This window comes from Theobroma umbraticum, unplaced genomic scaffold (assembly GCF_002168275.2).
Source record: "Theobroma umbraticum cultivar Fairchild unplaced genomic scaffold, ASM216827v3 scaffold_56.0, whole genome shotgun sequence".
Classification (NCBI taxonomy): domain Eukaryota; kingdom Viridiplantae; phylum Streptophyta; class Magnoliopsida; order Malvales; family Malvaceae; genus Theobroma; species Theobroma umbraticum.
The window spans coordinates 5440197-5451639 of NW_018397256.1; the positions used below are offsets into that span (position 1 = coordinate 5440197).

Genomic DNA, 11443 nt, shown 5'->3' on the forward strand with positions numbered 1-11443 from the left:
ACATCAAAAAAAAAAAAAGAGATAAGTACTCATACATAATATCATTATCTTTACACACACTATGATAAGTTTGATTTAAGATGACATATTTTTAAAATATGCTATTAAAATTTTTAAAATTATTTTTTATATATTTTTACAACACTTTGTAGATTTGATTGCACTAACTTTGAAAAAAAATTGAAAAAGTGAAACTAAAAGTTTAAATAGTTATATTTTTAAGATTTTATAAAAAAAAAATTACTTAAATAATTGTAATTAAAATCAAAATTTAGTGTAAAAGTTTAAATAGCTTCAACACGACCTATGCGTAGGTAATCCCTACATGCAGTTGTTTATGCAACAAAAAAAAAAACTCAAATTTTAAGGTAGAAGACGAATATTCTCTTTTGGGCTCTTGTACTTTGTTTTTTCCTACAAGTTTTATTTACTACTCTTTTAAATTTGTAAAATTCTTACTCTTTGAACAAGTTTTACTGCATCATCTTACTTTTATACATGAAAAATTTCTTAATCTTTTAATTAAAAAAATTTATATAGGTGACAAAAAAAAAAAACTGTTGCATAGGAAAACAATACCATGTATAAGATAATACATTACTCTCAACTAATTCTTTTTAAAATTTTATTGTTTAGAAATTATTTTAATAGCAAAAAATTAGCACGCCTCAAATAATGTTGAGCAAACCAAGCACAGGTAGTATGCGTCGAACAATAGTTGCTCCCAAGGACCTAAGACATGCCTCCTAGAACAAGTCTCGCATAGACATACTTATTCATAGATGAGATTAAATTCCTTTATTTTTATATTCTTCTTTGTCTCATTATTCCATTTTACTAGCAATAGATTGGGACTTCTTTTCTCAAGAATCCTCATGCAAAATGCTTGATTTTTATTAATAATTTATGATTTTTTTAAGAGTTATTTTACAATAATTATCGTGCTTTACAAAGAACAATAAAAATAATTAGAATGTATAGAACATGTATATCACGCGAACAATTGTGAAAGTAACTCAAATAAATGGTAAGTTCATACTTTTGAAAATATTTTAAAGAGCTTGATTTGATGGTTCAAATATGAAAGGAGTTGAGTAGGCTTCTTCTTGATCTTTTCATGAAATATGAATACTTCCTCTTTTTTTATTTTTTGACAAAATATGTGATACATTATTAAGTGTCACTAATTAAATTCCACTATATCATTAAACCAAAGTATTTGGCCATACCTAGTATACGTAGTGGGTTAATATGCTATTTCCCTAATGAATGGATCCTTCCATTAATGAACTGTTATTTGCATGATGAACATGCTCCTACCATGATGTCTACTAATCACTTTTGTTGTAACTGATCATGAGTAGTTACTCTAATTTAGTCCATATATAAGAGTTTGGACAATTCATTAGAGACGCTAAAAACTCAATAGAGTTGCTATTTAAAATACTCTCTCAAGCTTTCTTTTACTGAGCTCTTCCTCTACCTTCCCTTGTGCTTTGTTTCCCTAAATTCCACCTTTTAAGCATCTCAAATATTGCTCTGATCTCTTTCTCCACCGTCTCCAACGTGTCTCATCTTACTCGTTACAACATTACTTATCTCTCTATCACATAAGAACCCCTTTACAATGCTTACTTATATTTTGAAACAAACATATTTTATTAAATTAATTATTTCACATGTTAAATGTTAGTTGTGTAAATTCGTAAGGAGAGAGACAAAAGACACCGTGCATAAATACCTTTGGGCGGTGAGGACATGAACTTTATTCCGGAATAAGGTGCTGACAGAACCGGTGACAGGTGGCAAGGCAGCGTTTCACAAGTTCGAATTCAGGTGATTGAAATCCGGTTTTTTTAATATTATCTGAGCTGAAAGGAATACGACTCCTGGCTCTTTACCATTTGTTGAACCCGCAATCTGGATTCTGTTTCTTTATCGAACTTACCGATTTAAGATTTTACAGCAAATATATATATATATATATATATATAAAAGAATAGATTAATCTATTGCTTTACAATTCCACTAGAGCTTTTGTGACAATTTAAAATTGCATTCCCAAATCTAATGCCTCAAATGTAGGAGGTACTCCTCTTCCGTACCAGAATCTATCTAAACTGTCAGAATTAAACACTTCACTTCACAACTTGAGACTTGACCATGGTCATGATTTTCCCATTGCACCGTACCAACTTTCTTCCACATTTTCTCAGTAATCAATCATAAAAATAGATGGAACTATAATGAAGCTTCATTTCAGCATAGTTAAAAATAAAATTCATATCTAAAAATATTCTTCCCCCCCTCAAAATAATCCTATAACTATGATACAAACAAGAAACTGCCTAGTTTTTTAATGGGGGAAATAGCAAAAAAATATATAAAAGTTAAAAAAAAATACTAACATGACAATGAAAAAAGAAATTTTCACTGCAAAATCAGTTCACTCCGCAACACTCGGGGCCTCGTTTTCGTCCTTATTTATGAGCCCTTTTTTACAGTCACAGTAAAAAACCACGGTAACAATAAAACTCCAAATTACCACCAGCCCGTAAAACCACGACAGCCCCACCGTTTCCCACCCCTTCACAACCGTCCAAATCCCCGACTTAACCGAATCCTCACCGCCCGTTAACTTCTCAAACTGATTCCCAGTCCATCCCGAAACCGCCACCAACATGCAAGTAACCCACCACCAACAGAACCTCCGCTCCGCCATTATGTCGGAGCCGACCCGAATCGCATCCCACCCGTATGTCTCCTCTAATGCGGACACCACCAGGCCCAAACCCAGCACCCCCATTAAGTAAACTTCGAAACCGGACCCGATTACCAAAATAGGTAGGCTCAAACGAGGGTGGCTTCGAAATGCGGCTGTGAAAACCTGCTGAAGATGGATGTAGAAGAGGAACAGGGCGTAGGAACAAATGGAGGTGACGACAACGCGCTTCCAAGCAAATTTGATGGCGCAGGCAGTGGAGAGAAAGGAAGGGCGGTGGGGAGGGGAGAGGGAGGTGACGTGGACGGTGGAGATAAAGGACAGGAGAGAGAGAATGGAGGAAGGAATGGAAAAGAGGAGTTTGAGACGGACGAGAGAAAGGGCCTCTTCACGGGATTCTTTCAAGACGTGACGCGCTTCGAAGAGCGTGGACGAATGGAGAGCGACGGATTCGAGTTGGTAGATGTAGCGTTTGAGAGGGCGGGAATAGAAAGAAAGGGCAAAGAGGAGGAGAGAAAGAGGGAGTGTCAAGAAAAAGAGGATCGGGAAGAGAATGTGTTTGTTTCGGAAGAAAATTTTAAAGGTATCGGAAAAGAGCTTAAGGAAGAAAAGAGATGGAGAAAAAGCAAAGGATTTTGTTGGCTTACGTTGATGTTGATCATGGTCATGTGTTTCCGACATTGTTTTTCTTGGTTGAATTCTTCAATGGTTGGGTAGATTGTGAACACTGTAACTGAAAGTAAGTGGACGAAGAAGCAAGAAATACAGGGTGCTTTACAGCTTTAGACCTTAGATATTGATTTTAAAGAGGAGATGTTTAGAAGCTGGGTTTTTCCGGGAATAACCTTTTGTGTGATATGTTTTGTTCTGGGTTATGAGGTTGAGTCACAGAGAATGTCTAGTAGATAACCTCTCATCAGATTGAGTATTAGAACTCAAAACAAAAGATCTAAAAGTTCATAACTTTAATATTTTCTTAATTTAGTTAGAAGACTCATATAGGATTTATAAATATAATGGGATTTTCTTTTTATTTAATTTATTTGTATTAAAATTTTGAAATAATCATGTTTTAATTAAGAATAAAACATTTATTTTATTTAAATTTATTGTTAACTATTTGAATTATATTAAACAACTAAAAGTAGAATTTCATTAAAATTTGAATTTGTAACATTATAAATAGGATTTTTGCTCTCAATTGGAATTTATGTTTCAGCATTTGACATTTGATTATGTGCTGAAAGATGATGATTGTTGGCAGCAGCCTATTAGTTTCGAAAAGGCCATTTGTTCTTGTTAATTAATATGAAAAAAGAAGCCTCAGCAGAGCTTTGCTAATCCCAAAAGCAAAATTGGAAGTCGTTTTAGGGGTGTGCATCGGGCAGGGAATAAAGGGCATCATCCACCATGAGTTATATCCAGATCTAAGGATGTGACGCGTGTTTTCGGTAAGCAATAATAAAGTTTCATAAAACAAAATCTTGCACATGCTCAACCATAAGGTTAGCTACCCTGGCTAACCGTACTACGCCTTTGACTACGGTATCAATCACCGTAATCGGTCTAACAGATTAATGCTGGCACTACATGTTGAAATATATAAACGTCCGACACTGACGCTGACACAAGGCTCAAAATGCCGGATATTTCATTCATGATTGAAACATTCTTTTTTAAGATTATTAATTTTAAACAAATATTAAAAGTTCTCACATTAAATTTTACATATTAAATAAATTAATATTTTTTTTAAAAAAATTCTTAAGAAATTTATTAACAAAATCTTATTTTAATTTTAATCTGAAAATTATAGAGCTAACTTGTCAGACAAGAGAGACAAAGAATCGTTGGCACGGTATAGATGAATAAAATACAGTGAGAAATGCTTGGTGAATTGTAAGCATTAGAAATTGATTATTGATTTATTAATGGAATCAAGTGTCATAGACTCAATAGTAGGCTTGTCCTCAAAACGGATAAAGTTCCTATACAAGTACAAAAAGATGAGCGAATATGTCCTTATCATCACTAACTAACATCTAACGGTCCGGCTCCAAAATGTTGTGACACACCAAGCAACGAAGCTGCCAAAACGGAAATTTCCTTGGAGCAAACATTGCACGGCCTATGAATTTGCCTTGCGCTAAAAGCCAAACCCTCAAACCACGAGTACAATCCACACTTCCAATGATCCTAACGTGAGCTTAACATTCCCAGGCTTGTCTTCCATGGAAGACTGCGCTGCCCATGGCTAATTGACTATCCTATTAGAATTGCACAGGCTTGTGCACTGCCCATGGCTATTACTAAATCAGTAAGGAGGCATAAGAAATCTGCACCAACATTATGGCCTACTCAGATATCAAACCAATTAACTTACCTTAATCATGCTTAAATTCACATTGGCCAAACTCAAATTGGACTTGCCAGAATATACAGATTCCTAGAAGACGACTACCCTTCGCTGAAATTATGGCTGGGTATCATGAATCTGACGTGGAAGGTTCTCACTTGTCAATTTTCGAGCACTTTTACAATGATGGAATTAAAGCATGGTGTGATGTTGGACCTGCTGTTGTGTACTAAGAATGGCACTGAAACGAAGAGACCAACGGTCCCAAGAACTCTCCACCATCTCCACATTAACAAGGTTTCCAAACCAGCGTCAGTTATCTACATTTGGTACATACAAAGGCACGCTTGTTAGATGCCAATCTTCACGAAATTGAACGAGGATTAGAGATGCCTGCTTGTGAGTCCTCGTGGGGGATCAGGTCAAAAAAATGGCCGCCGCCAATTGGATTAGAGGAGAGGATAAAAGAACGGGGCGGCTAGTTTGTAAGAGACTGGGCGGAGCAATGACATATTTTAGCTCATCATGCAATTGGGCCGCTTCCGGAGCCATAGTGGTTAAAACTCAATTTTGGAGAGCTTAGCGATGGGAATTCCTCTTTCTGTTTTGCCCATGAATGGTGAGCAACCAATCAATGCAGAGCAGGTACTACATGAGCTAATGATAGTGAGATGAGTGGATCATCAGGGTGGGTAAAATTTTCCATCCAACAAGGGGCAAGTTGCACTGGGGTTAAAGAGTTGATGGGAGGAGAGAATGGTGAGAGAAGTCCGCGAGAAAGATCCGGAGATGAGAAGAGAAGCAAGTTGAGCTGTGGAACAAGATAGTTCTTTTTGTAAGAGTGCGATTGAACTCATAAACAAACCATGCACCATTCAGAAATAAGTTACCAACTGTACTCACAATGTTCTGGTGTCAGCTTACATAGCTTATATTTGTTCTTTCGAACATAATTATGGTTTTACTTAATTTTCTTTTCCTTGTTTTCCAATTCATATCTATATTGAAACATTTGGCCAGAACATTCTCTTCTGGAACTTATATTATTCTTAGACAAGTGAAAACATCAATGACTAGAGGACGCAAAATCTAGTAATAGAAAATTAGGAAGTCACCATATCAATAACTTGAAGATGCAAATCTAGTAATAGAAATTAGGAAGTCACCATAGTCAAGACCTGACTTTCAGCATTTTATAAAGTAAACTCTGCTGACAGAATATTCCTAGTCCATAACCCAGCTATCAGGGAAAACTAGTATATAAAAGGGCTGTGGTGCTATGACATCCTACACAGGTATGTTATCAATATAAGCAGATAGGGATAAATATAGGAAAGTAATAATCAGCAAGTAAAGTGTCAGCATCCATTACCATCCAAAAGTATATTCCATGGAAGTTTTGCAGTTAACATGAGGAATTTGACAAAGATATTCATCCAATCCATACAATGAAGTAGCACATCAATAAAGTGGAGAGAAATGAAAATAAAAATAATTTTATAGCCATATCAGACCATTTTGAAAATAACATTTAACCTGCAGAACTCTCAAATTGATAGGAAAGACCTGAAAGCACGAATAGGATCTCCCAGCAGAGCAATCCCTCATAATTATGAGAGGAGAAAGGATAAGAATAAATGATGCACAATGTTTTTGAGCCCTCAATAACAGAAAAGACCATTAAATATGAGATATAGTTATAACCCACAAGTAGGGAGTCTCATCAACTTTTTATAATGTAATTTGGACCACCAGAGGCTGACATTAAGTCTGCTTTTATCTCCTTGAGGAATAAACTAAATGGAGATGGGGAAATCTCACTTACATTTTCTTATGGCATTACTTATGACCACCTAGTGTTATACGATATAACTTTGCAAACTGCATCATCCTCTAATATCAGGAGAGACAAAAACTAAATGTTGTAAGAATCCCTGCCCGCATTATCTTCCTTCTCATTTTTTATTATGTATACGGTAAGATTCTTTTTCCACACAATGGCCATTTAAATAAAATCCCACACCAGGATATGGTTGTAAGGGAAACATTAACATAAATAAAATATCTTCAAAATTAATAATCATAATTAAACAGAAGACTTACTGTTATAATCCTCATTCCAAACGAACATGTTTACCCCAAGATCTTTGACATGGTCTGAGTAAAGCAAAGGACAACAGATTGAATATATCAAGACGAATGACTTCAACGAGCAATGATAACAGTAATGAAACCTAAACAAGCCCAAAAGGGTGATGCTTATTTGATTTCCTTTAGTTTCCATCTATGAGATCAGGAAACCTTAAAACTTCATACCCAGCCCCAACCTCACTATAATCAACTGCAAATAAAGCAAAACCTAATACTCAAATAAGCTAACAAAAGCCTTCTACATCACAGTCAAAAACAAAAAATTGATAAAAGGCAATTGCATAATTGAAATTTTATATTTTCATGGGTGCAGAACAATTAACAAAACGATAAAAGCGTCAGCAAAATTGCAGTGATTTTAACAATGATTATTGAGAAACGAAACTGTACATTATGATAAATCCAAATTTTCCATAAACTACAAAAATCTTTTAAAAAAAACCAACCAAGAAAAAATTTACAAATCTAACAAACCCTGAAAATCTGTTGTCCTGCTATCAAAAACCCAAATGTTTTTATCCTCGTGATCCGAGCAAACCCTAGTTCTACAAATTGGACAAGCAGCAACTTTTGTTAACCAAGCATCCAAACACTTCCTATGAAACAAGTGGCCACACATAACAAGGTTCCTACACCACTGCCCTTCTTTGAACGCATCCAAGCATATAACACAAGAGTCAGATTCCAAATGGGTAGTTCTTGTTCCCTCGGAGAATTTGAATTGCGGAAGCCTTTTGAGCTGTTTCGCCGAAAACCCAGATGAGGGACGAGAGTGGCGGCGATGGCGTTGGTGCTGCTGACGGAGAAGAAGAGGAAGGAGGAGAAGGCAAGACGCTAGAGGGAGGAGGAGGAAGAAGAAGGAGATGAGAATCGTCATGATTATGGATTTCAGGATCAAAGATAGGAACTTGTCCTCGGGTTTTGACGGTGGGGGCAGAGAGCCACCGCGGGAGGAGTCGTGAGAAGGTGGCGTCATGGCGGAGTTCCTTTTTTTTTCAGATGGCGTTTATGGGTAGAACTTGGGGTAAATTTATTGGAGAGAGGGGAGAGTGGTTTTAGATATTTACAATAATGACACGGTCAAAGGTTTTCTTCGTGCTCGCGGTATTTACCAGTTTTCGTCTTTCCTTTCTATGGGCTTTGGTTGCTAGTGTTGAAGAGTGGGCCCCTTCATAGGATAAGCCGGTTTCGGTGGTAGGATATATAGTTTTTATATGGGAATTTTTTTATCTACTCAAATAATTTTGTTTTAAATATAAATAAATTTCTATACTCAAATGATTATATTATACCTCCCAATGTCAAATTCATTACAGATTAACCACGTCCATTTGATTTAGAAGACCAACAAATAAAAACACAATTATTTGCTCTTTCAACTAATTTCTTCCGTACATTGAATCATAAAATAAAGGTTTTTCCCCTCTTACTATATTTTTCCAAATTTATTATTTATTCGGTACATGTAATTTTGGTCCAAAATAATAAAAAAAGGCATTTTCTTAATTTTTTAAGTTTATGAATTTATAATCGAAATTTTTAAATTAAAATAATTTCAAATTCTAAGTATAGAGGATGTTTTCGGAATAATCCATCTTACGAAGCGCCAATTTGGAGCTCCAACAGCCAGATTTGTTGTCGGAAGCATTGTGGTTTTCCATTGCGTTGGCCAAATATATATCTTTTGGTCAAGTAACAAAATAAAAATAAAGATAAAATAAAATAATCATATTAAATCCTTAATTAAAAATTATTAATATTTTTAATAAATTATAATTAAATTTAATATTTCAAATGAAAAGTATAAATTATAATAAAATGTGTTCTTATGTTTTTGTTGCATATTCTTTTGTTATTTTAAAATTATTTTTGTCAACTAAATATTGGAATAATGTCAAAATAACAATTTCATTTCATAAATCAAATTACACAATAATTATTTTTATGAAACAATTATTTCATTACGTGAACCAAATGTATCCTAAACATCATCTATTAAGCAGCTATTCGCTAACCTACAAATTATTAGTAAAAGGTCTATGTTACCTATATGTTTTATCTGCCCTTCAAAAATAAAAAACTATATGTCTTATCTCATTTTGCATAGCATTCTCCATTTATGTCAAGTCTATCTACTTTTGGAATTACAACAGTACATACATATATTTGGAATGAGAAATAGTCATATTTGATTTAGTAAGCCAAAATTAATTAATTGATCATATTATCACACAATTTTTTTTTTAAAAAATAGTATTATGGAATAGCCAACTGCATGCATTTCGACGTTTAGTTCATGTATGTTTATTAAAAAAGTTAGATTTAAATCTTTTTTCAATAAAAAAAATAGCTGCTTAATTTGGCATATTAAGTCAATGTTGATGGGAATTGCTATGGAAACTCGAACGATCATGGGCGGCGTAGCTAACTTCGAGACTGTTGAGGGTAATGGTTAGGGGCTTTTGTCTACGGTGTTGGTTGGTTTAATATACCTGCGATGGAGCTTTTGGCGATTTGTGCCGGGACAAAGCATAATGATCTGTTTTTGGAATCTGATTTGGCTGGCTGTAGCAATGTTAGAGATTCAGAGATCCCCTTTAGTCCTTGAGCATCATAGCCCACTCATCCAAGCTTAAAAGATTGGATACATAACTAGTAGATTATTTTGTCAAAATCTGTGGTCACCATCCTCCAAATCATGGAGATAAAAGCTCTTATGTGATTTTGCCACATTTTGGTCCAATTTTCTATATTCATTGGATCCTAAAAAGTGATCCGCATCCTATTCAATATCACTACTTTTGGTAACTAATTAAATTATTGTTTTACAAGATTTTCTCTTAAAGACATTTGATATTTTAGAGTTTATAATTGGCAAGATGTTGAATAGATTAGGGAATACTTGTCACTAAGATGGATACAAGGAAATTATGGTAAGAAATAGATTCAAAAATTGGTTAAAAATCCATTTCATAACAAACTTTCCTACAATAATTAGCAAAGTCATAGGCAACCAGACTTATATGTTGGACCAGGCCCTGCAGGTTACTTTTGCAACACAAGCAAAGCTAAAAATCAGAAACAAAGGCACTATTTTTCAATTCAAAGCAAACTTCAAAAGAGAGCCAATGGAGAAGACTACTCTAATCATTTTTGTTGGTATCATAGCCTGCCTTGTCTCCACTACTTCAGCAACAGCAGGGATTGCCACCTTTTATACAAGTTATATTCGTAAGTATTGTTTTCTTTGATTTCTCGCACTAAGTGGATCGAATTTCTAATTTATTTATTTCCTTAATACCTTCTTCTGTTGTGCAATTTTTTACAACCTCGTAAGAGTGTTGATAGACAGAGGATTCAAGTTTCTAACTATGACTTAATTATACTTATACTTTGATTTGAGACAATAACTATTGTGTTATCATTGTTGGCAGCTTCTGCATGCTTTGGAAATCAAGACAATGGTAACATGATCGCAGCAGCCGGAGATGCACTGTGGAATAATGGGGCAGTGTGTGGAAAAACATTCACTGTAACGTGCACAGGAGCCCGAAATGCAGTACCACATCCATGCACAGGCAAGAGTGTAACCGTAAAGATTGTGGATCACTGTCCAGGATGCCCCTCAACCCTTGACCTCTCCAAAGAAGCCTTCACTCTGATTGCTGACCCCGTTGCTGGTATCATTAACATTGACTACAAGCAGTAAGCCTAACACATTTCTTGATGGCCTAAATTTATATCATCTCCATTTTCTACTAATATTTTTGTTAATAACATGATTTTGTCTTGTGTTTTGTAGGCTTTGAAAAAAATTTGGCACATAATGCAAACTCAAGAAGTTTAGAGATAAATGTTTACTGTAATAAAATTTTTCTGATTGTAATAAATTTCCATAGTTGTAACAACACTGAAATGGAAAAATGAAAGCTTATTTTTGAACTTGATATCCCATAATTTGAGAAATTTTAATTATATTCACTATGATTACAATTCTTTTGCAAGTGGATAAATGAAAAGGAAACAAAAGTACCTATTATATGTTGTCAATTTTGTACACGCAAGTATACGTATCAAACAATTAATATAATGATGAACTAGAGTATCATTTCCACGGAGATTTGTTCTTCAATTTTTACTAAGTACTAAAATCTTATAACAAATCAATCTTAGTTAAGTAATCGAAATTTACAGAAAATTAATTAAAATAAACA

At 34.5% G+C, this 11443-nt stretch overlaps 3 protein-coding genes across 3 annotated transcripts; 1 reads left to right on the top strand and 2 right to left on the bottom strand.

The window, feature by feature from the left end:
- Nucleotides 1-2273: 2273 nt before the first annotated feature.
- LOC149527515 (uncharacterized) lies at nt 2274-3580 on the bottom strand. The gene has a single exon (XM_089782767.1). It carries the CDS (start codon nt 3401-3403, stop codon nt 2447-2449), a length of 957 nt encoding a protein of 318 aa, XP_089638893.1. The 5' UTR covers nt 3404-3580; the 3' UTR covers nt 2274-2446.
- A 3926-nt stretch (nt 3581-7506) lies between these two features.
- On the bottom strand, nt 7507-8332 carry LOC110410956 (RING/U-box superfamily protein). Its single transcript, XM_021420914.2, has one exon. It carries the CDS (start codon nt 8203-8205, stop codon nt 7687-7689), a length of 519 nt encoding a protein of 172 aa, XP_021276589.1. The 5' UTR covers nt 8206-8332; the 3' UTR covers nt 7507-7686.
- Nucleotides 8333-10357: 2025 nt separating this feature from the next.
- LOC110410957 (putative EG45-like domain containing protein 1) lies at nt 10358-10938 on the top strand. Its single transcript, XM_021420915.2, has 2 exons — nt 10358-10460; nt 10664-10938. Exons 1-2 carry the CDS (start codon nt 10358-10360, stop codon nt 10936-10938), a joined length of 378 nt encoding a protein of 125 aa, XP_021276590.2.
- The last annotated feature ends 505 nt before the right edge of the window (nt 10939-11443 follow it).

Coding starts and splice junctions, on each gene's coding strand:
- LOC149527515 (XM_089782767.1), bottom strand. CDS start 3,403: ATGTCGGAAACACATGACCATGATCAACATCAACGTAAGCCAACAAAA.
- LOC110410956 (XM_021420914.2), bottom strand. CDS start 8,205: ATGACGCCACCTTCTCACGACTCCTCCCGCGGTGGCTCTCTGCCCCCA.
- LOC110410957 (XM_021420915.2), top strand. CDS start 10,358: ATGGAGAAGACTACTCTAATCATTTTTGTTGGTATCATAGCCTGCCTT. Junction 10,461..10,663: donor CTTTTATACAAGTTATATTC/GTAAGTATTGTT, acceptor CATTGTTGGCAG/CTTCTGCATGCTTTGGAAAT.